The sequence below is a fragment of the Mustela putorius genome, unplaced genomic scaffold, assembly GCF_011764305.1.
Source record: "Mustela putorius furo isolate JIRA1106 unplaced genomic scaffold, ASM1176430v1.1 tig00000127_pilon_pilon_pilon, whole genome shotgun sequence".
NCBI lineage: Eukaryota > Metazoa > Chordata > Mammalia > Carnivora > Mustelidae > Mustela > Mustela putorius.
In genome coordinates, this window is record NW_025421288.1 from 9,127,714 (window position 1) to 9,147,341 (window position 19,628).

Consider the following 19,628-nt stretch of genomic DNA (forward strand, 5'->3'; position numbering starts at 1 on the left):
CACTTCTATCCATGTTGGTTTCCCCTCCTTCTCCCAGTGTGTCTGATGTGCGCGTTCCCCAGAGTTCCTTCTGTGGCTGGTTGGCTCTGTAGGGCCGAGATTGGAGCGCGCGCTACGGGAACTCAGCTGCTGCCCTCCCTGGTTTTAGGGGCGGAGCTTGAAAATAGAGAATCATAATCTCCCTTCCTCCTCTTCCTCCTCTTCCTCCTCCCCCCCCTTTATCCCCCTCCTCCCCTTCCTCCCCCCTCCCGCCCCGTCCCACCCCCAAAACTGCCAAGCAAACTGGAGTGACCGGCTCAGAGGCTCCAAGCGGGGACTCAGCCCGCCTCACTGCCCCGCATGACAGCAGCTCTCTGGAGGAAGATGAATGCACGCGTGAGTATGTGAGCGCCGGAGCACATTCCCGTCTCGGGCTGGTTCTGTGTGGCAGGTGTGGACGCACGTGCTGTCAGGGAGACCAGGGCTGCTTAGAGGAGATGGTGACCCAGCCAGGTGTGTGTCTGCCCAAGGCCCACCCCCTGCTTCTCTGAGGCATGGGGAAGTGGAGGCCCCCCCAAACAGCCCTGCTCTTCGAAAGAGCTCGGTGGGTGGTTTGGGGAGGTTGTTCTTGGAATCCCTTGCAGTGTGGTACCCCTCTTTTCCCTAAGCCAGGCTCTCTGGTTCCTAAGCCGGACTGCTACCCTCTGTTTTCATAGTAGGGGTCTATCTTCCCTGGTCTCAGCTAGACTGAGTAGAGGGTTAGGGAAGTGGTAGCTGCTCCCCTTTGCTAGAAGGGGAAATTGAGGGAGGGAGCGCAGGTTGCCAGCAGGTGTTTGACCGGCCCTCTTCTGCCCATCTTTCCAGCCAGCCAGGGAACACCCAAGTGGAAACACCTTGCTGCTAAGGCTCAAGCGCCTGGGGCAGTGACCAGACCAGAGTAGCCCAGGCTTGCCCAGAGAGGGGCCGGTTGGTTACTTAGGGGCTGTGACAAATGGCTTTGTGGTGGAACAAGGTGGGGGAGAATCTCATTTCGCAGAGCCAGGGGCCAGCTTCTCTGCAACTTTGCTCTTAAGAGCTTAGGCTGCCTGGAGCCACGGACTCAGGGGCTGACCTCTCTCCCCTCCTCCTCCCTGTGTCTTGTGACCAGTGCTGCCATTGTCAACTTGACTTGCTGGTTAGAGAGGATGATCCTCATTGGGTCCCCAGACTCCCTGCCACCTGAGTCCCTCTGCCCTGGAGCTGTCCCTGATTGCCTCCCTGTTCTGGCTTTGAGGAGGCAAGAAGTGGTTTAGGAAGTTCTGTTTGGGTAGTTTGACTTCCGGTTGGCCTGTAGACCTCTGAGAATGGAGTGCTTGTTTCATCCAAAGACCCCCTCGGACCCTCCCTGCGTAAACCCCTACATAAACCTACGTAAACCCTGTGTAAACCTCCCTGCGTAGACCCTACACCTGAGACATTTCTTGGAGGGCCAGAAAGGCTTTGCTTGGGTATGAATTTAGTTTGGGGCTCTTCGTGGGGGACTATGTTGCCCTTAGTCTCGCCCCACCCCCAAAAAACCCTAACATTAACCTTTCGTACAAAGAACATTGAAAGAATTGAGCAGTGCCTCAAGGTCACGGGATCATAAGTGCATTTGGCTTAGTTAGCTGGTTTGGTGTTGGAGATTTCTGCTTTATATTTGAGCAAAAGATTTCTTGACAGGAGGCCTCTGAGCCGTGTTGCCAGTGCTTGCCCTGTGTACAGGGTTTGCCCCCTTCCCTCCCCTGACAGGTTGTTTTAATCCTCTTGCCTATAAACAAGTGCAGCAGAACGTGTCCGGCCAGCTCACATGACCTTGGTTATCTCTTCACGGGGTAACCAGCATCAGTTTTAGATACCACGGTCACTTGACGTGGCAGAGCTGTCAGGGTGAAGAGGTGGAGACACCAGGAGGAAGCCTGGGTCTGCCAAGGACGGTACCGTGGTCCCCTCTTACCCAGTGTCACTTTCCGCGGTCACCCGCAGTCCAGAAGCAGATGGCCCTCTTTCTGACATAGCGTCGGAAGGTCAGTAGTCACCTGACGCTACGTCCCTCATGGCACTTCATCTCAGCACGCAGGCATGGTGTCCTCTCCCATCCGGACGAGAAGGGGGAATACAGTACAGGAAGATACTTTGAGAGAGCGCGTTGACATAGCTTTTATTACGGTATACTGTAAAATTGTTCCATTTTATTATTATTATTTTTTTAAGATTTTATTTATTTATTGGACAGACAGAGATCACAAGTAGGCAGAGAGGCAGGCAGAGGGAGAAAAGGAAGCAGACTCCCCGTGGAGCAGAGAGCCCGATGCAGGGCTCGATCCCAGGACCCTGGGATCATGACCCGAGCCAAAGGCAGAGGCTTTAACCTGCTGAGCCACCCAGGTGCCCCGTTCCATTTTATTATTAGTTTTTGTTGACAGTCTCTTACTGCGCCTAATTTATAATCAGACTTTGTCACTGGTATGCATCTATAGGAAGATACGTAGTATATAGTCGATCCTCAACAACATAGGGGTTCAAGGTGCCGACCCCCACACAGCCGAAAATCCGTGTATAACTTTAGACTCCCCCAAACTTAACTACCCATAGCCTAATGTTGACCTTACTGATCGCGTGAACAGTTGATTAACCCAGATTTTGTATGTTATGTGTGTTATATACTGTAGTCTTAAAATAAGCTGGAGAAAAGAAAATGTTACTAAGAAAGTCACAAGGAAGAGAAAATACATTTACAGTACTGTTCTGTATGGAAAAAAATCGGTGTATAAGTGGATCCGCACAGTTCAAACCCGTGTTGCTTATGGGTCAGCCATATACAGGATTTGGTATCATCTGTGGCTTCGGACATCCGCTGAGGGGGTCCTGGAGAATATCCCCCATGAATCAACAGGGACTGCTGTTAAGTGTGGGTATATGTGACTCCTTAGTGGGGACTTGGCGGCAAAAGTCAGCGCCTGTGGGACAGGGGCGAGAAGGAAGGCAGTTTCATTCCTCCTGCTTTTACTCTTCCTGAATTCCTACTTCCGGTGTCTCGTTTCTCTTTCTCCTCTATCTCAAATCCTGGCTTCGGGGCCCAGGACCTGCAGCTGTTTCGGGAAACTGCCCCTGAGACAGATGCCTGCTAGTTCATGGATACAAAACCCAACACCAAATATCCCATCTTCCCAAACAGTGATCTTGTGTTGTGTGATGGACAGCTGGTGGCAGGAGCCCGGCTGCCGCTGCTGAGTCTCAGAGCCCGAGCCGCCCCAGAGCTCGGAGTGCCGGAGTGCCGCGTGGTTTCCATCACCACCCCCCCCCTGCTCCCCGCATGCCGGCTTCCCTGTCTTACTGAAGAGGCAGTACTCTTCAGGACGTGCCAGGGATTCTAGCCACACTGTGTGTGAGTTGTGTGTGTCTGTTTCTTAACGACTAGGCACATGTCCCATTGTGACTGTTGATTTGCAAGCTTCCAGGTCCGTATATCTAGAAAATATTGCCGACATTGTATATCATGGGAGCTGTGGGGTGCACGCTAGATTTTCCTAGGGTAGGATGTGTAGGTTTAATATGTTTTCAATCAGGGCAGGGTAGAGTGGCCTTTTCTGGAAGGGATAAAACAGTTGAGCCGCTGGAGCCTTTGCTGGCTCTACCAGAAACCCAAGTCCAAGTCCAAGCTGTGCCAAGAGATGAGCAGAACCTGGTCTTCATCTCCGGAGCTCTCCCAGGCCAGTTTGAAAAGATGCATGCACCTCAGGGATCTTAGTTCCTTCTGTGCCTCTGGGGTCTTTGTGGTGGTTGCTCGGACTAGGTAGAACAGTACAATGGGTAGTAGTGGCCTCCTGCTACCCAGCTAGATTCTTCTGATCAGAGTTATCCTGGGTGGGTTTTTTTCCTCTCAGTCTTCAGATCTTTATTTAAGCCACCACGCCTGTTAGTAATTAGAGCTGCCCTTTGGGATGTGTTGGGGAGGGTCTGTTTGCCTCTGTAGGTACCCTTTCTTCCTTGCACTCTCTAGGTGAATTCAGAGGTGATGAGCTAGAGACTAGGCTGCTTGCCTCCTTCAAAATAACCAGCATTCTGCTGTCTGCAGCCTGCATAATAGTGCATTTAACAGTGCCCGACAGTGGCCCCCTCTTTCCCCAGCTCCACTGTCAGATGGTGGTGTCGTTCCAGAGGGCTTCCACCAGCACTGAGCCAGTCTGTACCAAAGATCCCTGCTCCCAGTTCCATTTCAGAGGTCGGAAAACTCCGACTCACAGGGACACCTGGGTGGCTAAGTCGGTTGAGTGTCTGACTCTTGGTTTCGGCTCATGTCACGATCTCAGGGTCCTGAAATCAAGCTCCTAGTTGGGCTCTGCGCTCAGTGTGGAGCCTGCTTGAGATTGCCTCTCCCTCTGCTCCTCCCACTTGGGCTCTCTCAAATAAATTAATCTTAAAAAAAAAAAAAAAAGACTCTCTTCCTAGGACTTTCTTTGAAAAGATGAATTAACTGTTAAAAGTGCTTGTTAAGAAAGCCATGGATAATGGCTGTCTTCTCATGTACCATCTCTTCTGCTCCCTAGGTCAACTGCACAATCACTAGGGCACCCTGAGTAGAGTGGCCATTGCCACCAGAAAATGACCAGGGTTTGGCTTTCGGGGACACCGAGGCCTACTGGCAGAAGCTGACATAGACACAGTCTCGCTGAGAAGCTTTCCAGTCTTTCCCACCTAACTTCTAATGAATGAGCCTTTTCCCAAACATCTGGCCGGCTAGCAAAGGCACCTGCCCAGGTCGTGGCCACTTAGTAACAAGGTCCAACAAGTCTCCATCCTCAGTCCAGGGATGAGGCCACAGTGGGCCCAGTGAGATAGATGGGAAGCACATCCCAGGCTTCAGGTGCCAAGCAGGGAGACCATTCTAAGGAGCATATGCCCCTGATCTGTCGGGGGACAGTCCCAGGCTCCCTTTTCTTCTCTCTCTAGCTGGAAGAGAGAAAGCCAGAGAGGTCTTCCATGATGAGCCCTTCTTTCCTGGAAGGCAGTACCTACTCAAAATTCCTTTTGAAACTCCAGCCTCATTTCTCACCTCTGCCTGGGTTCATTTCTCCTCAGACCCTGCCTCCTACCTGAACACCCCAAGTGCTTTGAAGCCTTGTCCCCCAACTCCAGTCCTTTTGTTCTAAGCCCTCACCCAAGGTTGGAAGGCTGTAGAGACTCAGTTACTGCTACCCGTGCTGCTTAGGGAGCAAAGACGTGTTCCTAGGACCCAAGGCAGAACTCTTGAGTTAGCTTTCCCGTTCTGGGCTGTGGTTTAAATCTTCGGTACGGTTGACATACCACTTCAAGTTCAATGGCCGGCCCTTGGGAGCTGGCCTGAGACAGTCACCATTTGTTCTTCTCCGAATCGAACTCTTGGGAAGTTGGGGATTTCTTGACCAATGTGCCCAGCCTATTTGTATATGCTTTGTATAAGTGTTCTCATTAGTCTGTTGGCCTTCTGGATGCCACATGACAAAGACAAACAGAAACATACAGGGGCGCCTGGGTGGCTCAGTGGGTTAAAGCCTCTGCCTTCGGCTCCGGTCATGATCCCAGGGTTCTGGGATCGAGCCCCGCATTGGGCTCTCTGCTCTGCAGGGAGCCTGCTTCCTCCCCTCTCTCTCTGCCTGCCTCTCTGCCTACTTGTGATCTGTCTAATAAATAAATAAATAAACAAATCGTTTAAATCATCCCTACTTTAAAAAAAAAAACAAAACCAGAAACATACAGAGGTACCACTTCACACCCAGAAAGGTCGTCTGAGAGCTACACTCCCTCCCGCGATCGCTCTAAGGGATGGGGGAGACCAAATTCTCAATTTTAGCTGATTGGGCTTATTGTCAGGAGGCACTGGAAACAGCCCCCACTCCCCTTCCCCGACCAGTCCCACCACTCAGAGGACGCTTCCACCTGTGAGCCAAGCAGCCCCCTGGGGGTTTGCTGAGGCCAGGCACAGCCAGTTGGGTTTTTAATGGTCACAGAAGCAGAGCAGCCTCACTGCGGCCCCACCAGGTGGGGACCATCGTGAGGTGACATGGCAGTGATGACCTTAGGTGGTTTCTCTTCCTTATTCCCCAGCTCGAGCTCCAACCTCTGGCTGTGGGGACTGCTGGGGCAAGGGCTGTCCAGTGTTCTTCCCGTATTTCCTTCTGCTCCTTCAACACCCTCCTTGAGGCTGGAGGAGCAGGGAGACAGTCTTTTTTCCACTTCCAGAGGAAGGTGCAGTGGAAAGAGGCACAGTGCTGTCTTATTCAGCACCTTCCAGTGGGGAGCTGGAACTGGATAGGACCCAGAAGGCCTGTTTCCCAGCCTGGAGCTGGAGCTGCTCCTCGGCGTGAAGTCGTTCTAAGGAAACCACTTGGGAAGGGGCAAATACAAGGGGTTAAATCTGAACTCAGGTAGAGAGGCTGTTGCATAAATGCCGAGAGAGGTTTTTTATGGGGGTTTTTTTGTTTGTGTGTATGTGTGTGTGTGTGTGTGTGTGTTTTGTTTTTTTTTTTTTAAGATCTCGTGCTTCTTTTTTACTTTGTGTTGGCAAAAACCCCAGGAGAAGATGGGAGATTCTGGGAGGAGATGATTATGCTGGGTGAGTCAACTGAGCTCCCCAGCTGCCGTTTTTAGTTCCTTTGCTTTTCTGTAACAGGAGGCAGCCTGGGGAGGGCTGGGGGCAGGGTGGGAATGCCAATTTTTGCAGCAGGACAGGAGGAAGGTGTGTATGGGTGAATTTTATTGGCGTTCCAGGGGTGACAGGGCCTTACAGTCATTACATCGGTTCAGGGAGGAAATACGAAAGCCGAGCTCTCAGTGTGCCAGAGAATAAATGTCTCCTACAAGTAAGTCACTGTCACTTCCCCAAATCTTAGAATGGCCCGTCCCAGCAAGACACAGTGGTTTTGGATAGCAAAGCAGGTGTGAAATTGGCTATGGAGAGGCAGAGAGCCGTCTTAAGTTGCGCCCAGTGGTTTTTGGGCATCAGGAAGTTCAGAGCAGAGCCCCCCACCACCATGATGAAAGGAGGGGCCTTGGGCTTGTTTGAGGGGGGTCAGGGACGGGAGTGTGGGGCGTAGGCCCCCCATCCCTGGCTGTGTCTGTGTTCTCAGTCTGTCTCCAGTCCACCTCTTGATGACATTTGCCAACATCATTGTGTCAGGAGAGAGCACCAAGGGCCTTGTCACCACCTGAGGAAGTTAGTTCGTGGAACTAATGCTTTCTAGATGCCTTCCCTGCTTGGGCGAGGGGATCTTGTGGCTTCCTGCCCACTCGGCTGTGTCTGCAGAGGACAGAGATGCGGGTTACTGATGCCGGGCCCAGAGACTCATTAAGATGACCCTACATGTTTTCTTACTTATTCCTCCATACCCATTTATGCATTCAGTACCGATCGCCGACCCCTGCTCTGCGGTAGAGGCCTTGGTGTGGCGGTGAATCCGACCTGGGTCCCTCCCGAAAGCTCTGTGTTGTGGGAAGGCCGGATGGGGAACCAACAACTACCTTGAAAGAGGAGAAAGGGGTCTTGTGGCAAAAGGTCTTGATCTTTCTCCTGCCCTTGTGGCACCTTCCAGGAGGGGGACTGGAAAGATCGATAACTTGTATCACTTTTATTCCTCAAGTATTTTACCACGGGCCAGCCGGGTGCAGGTACTGAGTGTCTAACTAAGGGCATATGAGGGTGAGCAAGACACCGCATCTGACCTCTCAGAGCTCGAGGAGGCTAAGGTGTGGCGACACAGGGTCCGATGAGATGAACGGGTACAGACGGGGTGCCGTGAGAGCCAGAGAAGAGACCGATCGCACTCTGCTCGGAAGGTGTCTGGATAATTCCTCAAACAAAAGGATTTGGGATAAACTAGGGATAAGCGTGTTTACTGACCTGGATCCCTTAAAAGAAGATGTCACATGAGAGCGGGAGCCTTGCTTTCAGTGTGTGTGGGTGTGTGTGACTCTTCGTACCACACTTCCGAGCCGTTTCCTCCCCCGCAGCCAGAGTGGCGGAGCTGGGGTCCCACTGCAGACCTGGGACTCCAGCCCTTTGCTCCACCATGTACAGCCAGACAGTGCTGAATAAAAACGTAAGCTACAAAGGAAGGAAGAGGGAGGCCCAGGCACCTCAGCTGCACTGGTTAGACTCCCATCAGCCCCCCACAATCCTCTGTGCAGTGAGCCAAACCTTTCTGCTGCAGGCTGCCTTCTGCCTCCCCCAGAGCCCTGGGCTGCTGGCAGGCGGACGCTCTCCTGTGATATGGAGGAACTTGTTGGTCTCCATGGTTACAGTAACCCACTGGTACGGGCGGCGCCGAGTGGAGCGCGAGGTTGGCAGTGTGAGCTTCCCCCAGCCCTTGGCACCATGTGGTACTGGTATGTCGGCTGTTTCTTGGGCCTCTTCTGGGAGGAAGGAGTTAAGGAGCCTGTGAGGAAAGGAAAAGCAGGCACACCTTCCTCCTCCTCTGGGCTACCTAGAGGCCAGAGGCGTGGCTGCCTTCTCATTCACCCACTTCTCTTGGCGAGAGCGGTTTTAGGTTAGGAAAGAGGGTCCTTTTTGCCTGACAGCCTAGCCATGGTGGACATCGGACTTCTCTGTGTTCCAGGAGCAATACCAGCTTTATTCCACTGGTGCTTTTGGTCAAGTTCTTAGAGATGATAGCTCTTCTGGGCTCAGAGGACCCCTTGAGATGGGAAGCAGGTTCCTATCCAAAAGAGAAGCAAGATCATAGGAAACATTGTCCAGACTTACCGAGCGCCGGGCCCTGCGGTCCACCCTGGTGTGCATTTTTCATTTTGTCTTCACGCCGATCTTGTGAAGTGGGGACAGCTGCTGTCCACATGTCCCCAGTGAGGAAACGGGGATCTAACAAAGTCAAGGAATCTTGGTTGTGCTCAGTGAACTAGTAAGGAGCAAAGGCAAGCCTCCCGCCCCAGGCCCCTCGGCCTCCAGAGGTCTGTTATGGTATCCTGCCTCCCTTACCAAGTGAGCAGAGATACTGCGGTGAGTCTAATGTAACACTCACTTCCCTCCTCTGTTTCTGGAAAGCAGGAACCAGATCTCTCTGAACTTTGTAACTAGCCCTGGCTCCAGAGGTAGGCCCGCAACAAAGGTTTACTGAATTAGCAACAGTAATTGGGGATTGAGATAGAGACCAGACCCCAACGAGCAGATTCTCAGGGACGAAGTGGGACTGGAAGCTGCCAAAGCTCTGGCTGCTCCGTAGGATCCGCCCTGTTTGAGGAAGAGCCCGGCATTTCCAGTGGCTTCGAAGGCAGGAGATTTGGGGGATGAGCACTGTACGGTGGTGTCCACGCATGCCAGGGGGCGAGCTGGAGGTGCCGGACCCGTTCTGGTCGGTTCTTGCCTGCTGGTCCTCCCAGGCACGTGCTTGCTCCTGCCGTGGCTGCTCGGAGGCCTACTGGCTGCTCCCCCTGGGCTCAGGCTGCAGTGCTAGGGCGAGGCTGGCAGCTCAGAGAGCCAGCAGGCAGTGACCCTCCGTGCTTTGGGCTTTGGGCTTCATTTGCTTGCTGGCTCTGCAGGTCCCCTCCGTCAGGGGGACACCTGCCGCTGCTAGGAGGGAGCAGCCGTCTGACACACACAGCCCCACCTCCCTCCTGCACCAGGCTATTAAGGGAAGGTGAGGCCCCCCCCCCCCGCCGGCGGAGCCATCACAGTTAATTTTGGGGGCGGGGAGGTGGCACCCGACCTCTCCACTGGTCAGTGCTTCCTGCAGCCTTATGAGATCTCTCCTACCCACAATTCCCCTTAGGTTTCTTGACTCTTGGCAGTTGAGAGTGACAGTTGCTCAGGATTAAAGGGTACAGAGAGGGTTTCTGGATGCGGCGAAGGAGGAAGGGTTAAAGAGCTAGCCATTTGCCACGGCCCTGTGACTTGTCAGCTCAGTCATACCCATTTCTCCCCAGCCTCTGTTTGAGGTCAGTGCTCGGTACTTCCTCAGTTTACAAAACCCCTTACTGCTTCCCACCAACAGGATTGAGGAAACAGTCCTCTGTCGCATTGCAGAACCCTAGGGACTGGAAAAATGAAGCCATTTGATCGTACTCTGATGACCTCTGAGTGAAGAGGCAGGTGGTCGCAGGCCAGCCTGAGCCCAGGGTCCAGAATAAACCCTAAGCTCTTGCACTGAGACCGGGGCCCACTTTGGAGAAGGGTGAGGAGCAGGGTGTGCTGTGGGACCCGATGGGTGTGTCCTTGCAACAGCCCTACGCACTGGCCTGAGCCAGACACTGGCATTCCTGTTGCCCTGGGTATCTCCCCCCAACCCACCTCTCCGCTTCCTTAACGTCTTTTGGGGGAAGCCAGCAAAGGGGGCCATGAGGAACAGCAGAGTGCTGACCTGGACACCAAAGGCCTGAGCTCCAGTCCCAGCTCAGTGCTGGGGGGCTGTGGGACCTTGGGCAAGTCTCGTAACTTCTGTGCTTTAATTTCTCATCTTTAACGTGAGGATGCAACAGTGTGGGTGCGGAGGACATAGGGAGTGTGTGGCCCCAGAAGATAGTGTCAGGAACGTTGAATGTGGTGATCTGGGCTCCTGTGTCAGGCAAACACTGAGTGGCATGGTCCTTCTGGGATCTGTGCTCAGGTGCTCGGAGGGCACAGAGGAGGTTTTGCCCTTCCCTAGGGGGCTTTATGGCCTACCGGCAGGAGATCTTTCAAAAGCTGCTTAGTGGGAAAGATCCTAGCCTAGAGATATGGGATGAATTCGAAGTAGTTCTGGGAGCCAGAAGGAAGGCGTGACCAGAACAAGGGAAGGCTCCAGTCACCCCACGTTAGCAGATGCCCAGACAGGAGAGCTCTGTAGTAGGAAGGTGTGAAGACCAGCATCCCGGCTGTCCCCGGCCCTCAGAGTTCTTAAAGCAGTGCTGTTGGAGGGTGTGCTGGTGGGGACTTGTGGAGGCTGGGTAGAAACCTAGGGATGGACTCCCAGAATGGGGGCCAGAAGGGACTTAGGGGCATTTGGTTGGTTCCCCATCTTTGGAGCGAGATTCAGGATCAAATGTCTTATTCAGTCAGTGACAAAGGTTTTTAGTCTAGAACTCATCGACATCTAAAGGGGCTTCACAGGGTCCCTGAACTCCCTGAAATTATGTCCAAAATATTTTGCATGTAAGTGGAATATGCAGTTTTCTAAGTTAAATACTGCTTTTCGTGAAGCAGGAGGTCCGTCTGCCACTGTTGCTTGACTGGTTTCTGCTTAAGCCCCATCCTGTTCTCCCATGGGTGGTTTACTGGGCTTTGGCAAGGCTGCTGCTCTGCGGGTCAGCCTGCCTGATTCACGCGTACTCCTCCCAGCTAGTGGGAGCCCCTACCCAGGTCCCACCTGCTGCAGGTGAGATAAGACTTTATGGCAGCCCCACTGGAGGGAGCCTCCTCGCCCTCTCCCAGCTGTTACCCAGCAAAGCACCGTGGGGAGGGTGGGGCAGCCCACTTCCGGGGAGGGGGAGGGGAAGGGAGAAGGAAGTTGATCTAAACCCGCCCCTCTCTCTGTCTCCCTTCCTTCCCGTCGGTCGCCCGCCTGCCCCTTTCCTCCCACCTTGCTCCCCGGCGTCGGTGTCCTGTCCTGGGACTGCATGCATCTTCTGGCCACCAGGCCCTGGCCTGCGGGAAGCCGTGGGGCTGTGCGTCCCTGTTGCTCTCCTTGCCAAGCCGGGTCTCTCTCTGCTAGTGGTGGTTTCGGTTGCGACACAGTCCAGGTTCCCAGGCAGGAGCCGCTGGGGCCTGGCTGCTTCACTGTTTTTCACTGAGGAGGTGGTGGAAGGTGTCGCCTGCTTCGGCTGAGTAAGGGTGGCTGGCAGAGCCGGCAGCCCCCGCCCTGGGCCTGGCTCTTCCCGGCCTCTGTACTTTGCCCTCGCTGCCTGACAGGTTCTGCTGTGGGCTCTGCTGAATGGAAGTTGCTGGTAGTCCTTGTCCCTTTCTCCAGCCGGGTATGTTTTCCCCCTCTCTGCTGTGGGATTGCCCCCTTCTCTCTCCTTCCCATCCCAGACACAGGATCTTTAAAGAATTGCTGAATGGAGCCAGGCGGTAGCACAGGTAGGAAAATCCCTGGAAAGAGGCGCTGGCTGGGAAAGGAAGAGAGGCCACAGAGGTTGAGTCAGCAGGCGCACCCCGAGTGAGAGGAGGGGGCGGGTGACAGGTGAGGCCCAGGGAGGGTGCTCCGGTGTTCCAGTGAGGGGAGCCTGGGATCTGGGGCAGGTGTGCTGGGCTGGCGCCCAAGGGACCCTTTTTTCCCCCACAGTGCCTGCATTTACTTTCCCTCTGGCCAGGGCATACCTGTCTCTCACCCCTCCCAGCCCCGGGGAAGTCTCAGGACACTTGAGGCCGAGCCTGAATGCAGAGCCCCACAGTGTGAGCTTTGCTGGGCGAGAACTGTTGGTAGGAGCCCCCAGTGTCAGGGAAGGGGCCCTGCCTACCTGAGTCACCACTGGGCCTCTGGGGTGGAGGCTGTCTTCCGGGTGAATCTGGCAACACGCCTCAGGCTGAGTTTGGAGATCCCAGGTTGAAGGGCCTGCTAGATAGAAGGTTCTTTCTTTTCTCCCCGGGTCCTGTATTCCACCTCCCTGCTGTTCATGTCCTGCTTCTGAGTCAGGCCTGCTAAGTCACCTGTGTGGTCTAGCCGTCAGTTCCAGATGCCGCCTCGCAGGGTTCTTTCTGAAGGCTGCCTGAGACTCACGCTGGCAACTCGCAACAGAGTTTTCCAGATTCTGAGGGCCTGGCGGTGGTGTTCTGTGGGCCAGGGCCTTGGGAATGTCGGGTGTTCCTACCTTACTGTGAGCAGGGAGGGCAGACGTAGAGGAAAGAGTGTGGCTTTAGCCAGACCCTGTTTCTTCCACCCAGAAGGGCGGCCAGTCCGCAGCCCCCCACCTGGTGGTGAGATCTGGATCCAGGGAGGGGCCGTGCTCCAAGAAACATTTCCTACTGGAGACTTTTTCCTTTCTCCGCTCCCTTCCTCTGCTTCCTTCCCTGGGCTCTCCTCACCTTGGCCCACATCCCTGCTACGGAAATTGTCTCAGAGAAGAGAAAAGGAAGGAGAGGTCTTTGGTCTTTGAGTCCTGACAGTTGGGTGATTTCAGTCCTCTGAAAGAGGAGTGGGTGAATTTGGGAGCAGGGGATCAAAGAGCACGGGTCTGGTCCCCGTCTGGTCGCCTCCCGTGGAGGCTAGAAGCGCTGGTGCAGGCTAGCCGCGCGGCCCGGGAGGCAGGCCATCCGCCGCCCAGCCTGGACCCCTCTCCGGCGGGGAGGGCCAGAGCATCTCTTGGTGTCTTGACCTCCGTTGAGCGACCACTGGCTTAGGAGGGCTCCGGTCAGAGATGGAGGTCTTGTTGCCAGAGACCTTTGACTTTGCAGACGGTAGTATTTGGGATCTAAAAATGATAGCAGTAGTGGTTGCTCTCCCTTGAGCCCTGGATGCAGCATCTTAACGTGTGTTCTCTCACCGGATGTGCTGCCACTTTACAGATGAGGAAACTAATGGCGGTAAGTGGGGGAGCCACGACCCAAACCTAGTTCTGCCGGACAGAGCTCCTCGGCCCCCACCAGACCATCTCCTGACGCAGATGTGTCCTCTTTTGGATGGTTTCCTGCCCTCTTTGTAATAATCCCATCTCCCTCTTAAGGATGGTGTTGATAGTAATAAAGTTAGCTTGTGTGGAGGCATTGGCAGATTTAGGATTTGGACACTAGCAGTTCATCTCTGGCATTTGCGCTCTCAGCAACCCCCTCTGCCCCTGTGAGGAGGGAGGGGGATGGCAGAGCTTCTCTGTGGTTATTGATGTGCCTGACGTCCCGTGTGTGTGTGTGTGTGTGTGTGTGTGTGTGTGTGTGTGTGTGTGTTGAGCCTGGCGGGCGGTGCTGTCCTGTTGTGCTGCACAGACAGACCAGCCTGGAGGCCAGAAACCCCAGGAGGCAGAGCGAGGTCGGGAAGGACAGTGGGATTCCCAGATTTAGCTTCAGAGGGGCAGAGGGCCTGAATCCTCAAGTCAGCACTAAATTCCTATTACCACTTTTGAGGACTTGAGACTGCCAAGCTCCTGCTGCCGTTGGCTCATATCCTCCTTAAAGAGGGGCATGACAAGAAACTTAAGGGGTGAATTGGAGGTTGCCAGGGACACTTTGCCACCCATCTTCCTCTCATGAGAGCTGGGGCCCCTGTTCATGGCCCCTGAGGCAGGCCAGGTAGGACGGTGAGCGGTCTGGCCGCACTTGCTGGGCGGGTGGGGCTGAGAAGACGTGGGCCGTGGAGGCCCAGCCTTCGGGACCCTGATGGAGGGACTCAGGGTACCCTTCGGGGCAGGCACTAGCAGGGCCTAGGAAAGCCCTTCTCTGCAAAGGGGTGTGAACCCTCGGGTTGCTTGGGAAGGGTGAAAAAGCAGGTGTTTGAAAAATCTGCTGATCTAGCAAACGCTGAAGGCCAACCAGAGGTAAGTGAGCAACAGGGTGTCTGAAGCAGAGAGGGCAAGAAAACTGTGTGGCCTGCGGCCAGCCGACTACAAAAGCCCTGGGGACGAGGTGGACCTGAGAGGGTTGGTAAGGACTCGCAGGAGAGAGAGCGTTTCCTAAAGGGCGAGAAGAGGTTGAAAGAGACTCAGCTGAGAAGTCAGGAAGCTCTTCCTTCAAAATCAACCATATGCACGGGATCTTTTTTTTTTTTTTTCCCTCGAATGCCTAAATCCATGAGCTCTTGGGATCTGAGTCAGACCGCTTATCCCAAACCAGCCAGCAGCTACTGCGCAAAGAGAAAGAAAGGTCCTGCGTTGACACAAGGAAGAAAAGGGAAACATCCCTAGCGGGCTCTGTTTGCGTTGTGTTCTTGTTTTTCTGCCTGGAAAGCGTATGGTGAGAGAGGGAAGCTTCTCACAAGGAACCCTGGACAGTTCCTTGGGTGCCGTAGCAAGTCCTTTAAGCCCAGCTTGTGGAGGGCTTTATGACAGCCCAGCCCAAAGGGGCCGTGATAGGAAGAGCGTGGACTCACACTCTTCTGGTCACCCTGCTCTCCTCCACACTGTGTCCCTGAAGTTAACAGGGTAGCTCTGGATGGTTCTGGGATGTGGCTCTGGCAGTGCTTTGCCCTGGTATGTGGGAGTGATGGCATCAGGCATCATTTCCCTTGGAGAGGTAAAGCCGGGCTCCAAAGGAGACTGAGACCAAACTCTTAACACTTTTATTCAAATATAATTCATATGCCATATAATTCACCGTTTATTTATCTTTTTTTTAAAGATTTTATTTATTTGACAGAGATCACAGGCCGAGAGAGAGAAAGAAGCAGGCTCTCGGCTGAGCAGAGATCCTGATGTGGGGCTTGATTCCGGGACCCTGGGATCATGACCTGAGCCGAAGGCAGAGGCTTTAACCCACTGAGCCACCCAGGCGCCCCAATTCACCCATTTAAAGTGTGCGATTAAGGGGCTTTGAGTAAATTCACGGAGCAATGTAGCTGTCACCACAACCAGCAGCTCATTAGGAAACGTTCGTTAGCACGGAAGGGAACCCCACACCCCTTAGTCGTCACCCCTAAATCCCCACCCTCCTCAGCCCCAGACTAATCTGTCTCTATGGATTTGCCTATTCTGAACATTTCAAATAAATGGAATCATACAATATATGGTCCTTTGTGACCAGCTTTGTTCACTTAGCGTCCCGTTTTCAAGATCCTTCCCTGTCGTAGCAGGTTGTCACTGCATTTTATTGCCGACGACGATTCTGCTGTGTGGCTTTTCCACAGTGTGTTTCTCTATTTGTCAACTCATGGCCACTCACATGGTTTCTACTCTGGGGCTCTGGCGAGCGTGGGGTGTTGCTACCACCTCGAGTCGGATGTCCGCTCCATTTCTCTCAGGTGTGCCCCGAGGAGCAGCGCTGCCGGCTCGCATAGCCACTCTGTGTAGCCCTCTCAGGAACACACACGTCTTCGTGGGAATGTGTGTTTTCATCTGGGTCGGACGGTTTTTTGTGTTTTCTGTTTCTGCATCTGTTCAGTACCGCGTCCATTCTTTCTGCTTTGTCACACTCTCGTTCGAGCCATGGCCTGTCTGAGGGCAGACGATCGCCTTGCTCAGACCCTGTCGCCCAGTTCGTTTGCGGCACAGGTTTCATGAGCATTGGCCGTAGCTCCGATCGTGTAGGTGCGGGGATGTCCGTGAATAAATGACGGACGCCTGCCCTCGTGAGCCTCCCTTCTCACCGGGATCGACCACTCATGAATGTAAAGCGATAGATAGTAAAAGTAACGGTGAAGTGTTGGGTGCTGATGAGTGGCTTTGAAGTCTTCCTAATTGTTGGGCTCCTGGGACTTGGCCGCGCCCCCCTTTCCCCAGTGTGAGCCGGCAGCGGGCGGCCAGCAGGAGGCGCAGGGCCTGGTGGGTTATTGCCAGCGGTGGTGGGACAGCACAGGTCCTGAGCTCCCGCGCCCATAGGACGCTGGCCCTGGACCGGACACTCTGCTCTCTTGGAGTGAAGACTGGCTCATTTCTCCTCTCCTCCCCCTCCTCCTCCTGATCCTCTGCCTGCCTGCCAGCCCCCTGCAGTCCACCCCTTCTTCTCAGCACTCTGGCGTTTTTTGTGGAGAGCTAAGGGCAAGGGTGCGGGCACAGAGAGGGCGGGATCCGGGACCGTGTGCCTGTCTCCACCCTGCAGCCCACCCTGGGACACCTCGACCCCAAGCCCAGCAGTAAGTCCAACATGCTGCGGGGCCGCAACTCAGCCGCCTCTGCTGACGAGCAGCCCCACATCGGCAACTACCGACTTCTTAAGACCATCGGCAAGGGCAACTTTGCCAAGGTGAAGCTGGCCCGCCACATCCTGACCGGGAAAGAGGTGAGCTTCGGGGGCGTGAGGCGCGGTGGGACGCCTGTCCCAGGCGGAGATGCCATCCCGGTTGAATGGAAGTGCTGAGAGGGAGGAGGCAAAGGGAGGGAGAGCTGAGCCCCGGCTTCAGCCTGCTCGAAGACCGAGTCCGGGCCTTTTGTCTCCTTCGCAGGTAGCTGTGAAGATCATTGACAAGACTCAGCTCAACTCCTCCAGCCTCCAGAAGGTAAGCACATGGCATCTTCTGTTCTTTTCTAAACCTCTCTGTAGGGGTCAGTGACTTACTGAACCCAGGTGGGCCTCTCCTTGGATCCTTAATTTAAAAAATTTCAGGTCATTTCACTGTCCCTGCTGCTCTGTGGGGCTCCCTGTGGGGCTCTGATCAGATCCACATGTTGACCCCTCTGAGTGGGCTTCCTGGACCCAGGCACTGGCTCTTTTTAGTCTTTCTGCCCTTCCCCACCATTTGGCCTATCTATCTGACCTACTTCCTTCATCTTGTTATCTTCTGGCCTGTGGCCAGCCCTGGGTTGGTAACCATTACTAGAAACATGTGTTTGGTGACTCCCAAGATTTGGAATGACCCAGAGGAGTGGCTTTAGACCTAGACGTACAAGGATAGGAGGCAGGGAGCCCTGCCACCAGATTTGTGCCAGCTACACTTTAGGGATGTGAGTCTAGAAGATGAGGGTTTTTAGAAGCTAAATCCACAGTTTCGAGCCTGACAGTTCGTATAGGTGAAGGACAGGTACTCCCAATCTGCCTTCTCATTTCTAGGCTCCTCTTGGCTAAAAGTCTAAGCCATTTGCATGTAGATGAGGTTGAACTTTTTCTTCCCTCCTTGACTTACAGTGAGAAACTGAGGTCTGTCTGAGCTAGCTGCTCGGATGGGCACACATACCCCCTGGTTGGGAAGCTATGAAGAACTGGTGGGGACACAAAAAGGAGGCTTCGGTCGCAGAATGGGACCGCTTGCCAGTGACAGGTTGATGTCGAACTGGAAACTCTGTCCTCTCCCCTCATCCTGGGCTCTGGCAGTTAGGGGAAGGAGAAGGTCTCCCATCTGGCTCCCGAAGAGTTAGCTGCCCCCGTCCAGGTCAGTTGGATTTCCTGGTGCCCTCATACTCCCCTGACCGTGGCTCAGATTTCTTGACCTTGATTCACCTAGTTCTATCAGGAGGCGGACTGAATTTTTCTTTCCACGACCGCATTGTGTTATTTGAGTTAGGAGAGGCCATAGGCTCATGCTGACCGCTGCAGTGGGATTTAGGAGCTTGGGACTAGGGGCTGATATTGGGGAAGAGGCACTCTTGGACTAGCAGGGTGGAGGTTCAGGTGCCTTGACATGCTGGCAGCCAAAACCAGAGTGGTTCCTGTTTTCTCTTAGCCCTGGGATCCCCTCAAGGTTCTTTGGTTCACAGGAAACACTACTGTCATCACCAGGGCTTTCCTGCTTAGAGCTTTCTGGAAGGAAGGGAAAGAGGGCTCCTCGACATGTTGGCTCAGCCCGTGCGGGATGGAAGCCAGCTTGGTGTGAGCCGTCCGGTCTCCGGTGCAGGCCACCCTGCCATATGGTCACTGCCACAGTCGGCCAGGCCGTCTTACTTCCTGTATCTTTTCTCTCCTTGCCTCTTCCTGACCAGCCGGCTGGAAGGCACCAATGCCAGACAAATGTAGCCATTTTAAAAGCCTTTTAACACACACTGTTACCAAGGCCAGTCTGATGCTGGCCAAATCACTCTGTTTAAATTTGATCCCAGCAGTGATCCGTAAAGAGGACAATAGTGAAGAATCTATCCCCCCAGGGTTCTCAGTGAGCCCAGAAAACTCTATCGTTCTCCCAGGAGAATGCCCCTCCCAGGCCAGTAGGACCCCAGCGGGGTGGGGGTGGGGGTGTCTGTACTGCATGGGATTGGGGGCAACCCTGGCCACTGCCTCTGGCCCCATTTCAGTGTTACTTCACTGCTGCTTACCACCCGTGAGGTGGTGTCCAGGATTTTTTGCCTCTTCATCCAAGACAGCTGCTGGACCAGGATAGAAGGCAAGAGAAACCTGGGCTCTAATAAGAAAAGGGAGCCAGGTTCAGAATCCAGTTCCCAAAGACTGGAAAACCTGTCTCTTGTCCCTTTCATGTCCACCTCACAGAAGCTCTCGGATCTCATTAAGGGGAAAAACCATGCTCATTTGATTCCATAAACTGTATCCTGAATTAGGTCTCCAGACCTCTCCTTCCTGCAAAAAAACCAAACCAAACAAAATATAAACAATTAATTCTGCTCTTTGTGCAAATGGTGAGGCCTGGAAGTTACCAAAACCCCACCTCCAGTCCTCTGGCCCCCGCAGGGGGGGATGGAGTTCGTTTCTGTCATCTTTCTTTATGGAAATACTTGGTTTGGAGTCCCTGATTTTGTTTCACAAAGAGAGCGTGAGTGTGTGGAGGTGGGTTTGATTAAAATTGGCATCAGCTATATATAGGAGCGGCGGCTTCTGTCACCGCCCCAGAGGCCTGGGGAGAAGGGCCTGCCCACTAGTGCAGAGCCCTCTGACTTCTGTAAATCAGAAGATGAAGGGGGTCCCCTTCAGAAACAACCCCCCTCCAACACACACACACAGAGACCAAGCTAGAGTCTGTTTTGTCACAACTTCAGTGACAGTCCCGGTCCTGAATATTCATGTACAGGGGCTCACACTCCCTCCTTCAAAGGCGCCCGGCCAAACCCGTCTGCTGTTTGGGGGTTGGATTTGGGGAGACTGCAACAGGGCACGTGGCTGGTCTATCCAGATGCTGAACCCAGGCTACCAGTCACTGGAACCC

At 54.0% G+C, this 19,628-nt stretch overlaps 1 protein-coding gene and 1 long non-coding RNA gene across 13 annotated transcripts in view; one reads left to right on the forward strand and one right to left on the reverse strand.

The window, feature by feature from the left end:
- Positions 1–19,628, forward strand: part of MARK2 (microtubule affinity regulating kinase 2) — a 57,737-nt gene that overhangs the window by 24,562 nt on the left and 13,547 nt on the right. For 5 of the 8 annotated variants that reach the window (XM_013044574.2, XM_004770215.3, XM_004770217.3 and 2 more), the window contains exons 2-3: positions 16,643–16,822; positions 16,986–17,039. In XM_013044574.2, the coding sequence (XP_012900028.1) occupies positions 16,643–16,822; positions 16,986–17,039 (234 nt within the window). The other 3 variants (XM_013044572.2, XM_013044575.2, XM_013044573.2) reach the window with 3 other exon arrangements.
- On the reverse strand, positions 5,986–9,970 carry LOC101671992. Of its 5 annotated transcripts, none has more exons than XR_006601698.1 (5): positions 8,969–9,970; positions 8,174–8,851; positions 7,877–8,080; positions 7,366–7,497; positions 5,986–7,276 (listed from the first exon to the last, which is right to left on the reverse strand). It is a non-coding gene; the product is annotated as an uncharacterized LOC101671992 (long non-coding RNA). The 5 variants fall into 5 exon arrangements; XR_006601702.1 differs by having other exon boundaries at positions 8,174–8,388; positions 8,738–9,970; XR_006601701.1 differs by having other exon boundaries at positions 8,174–8,411; positions 8,738–9,970.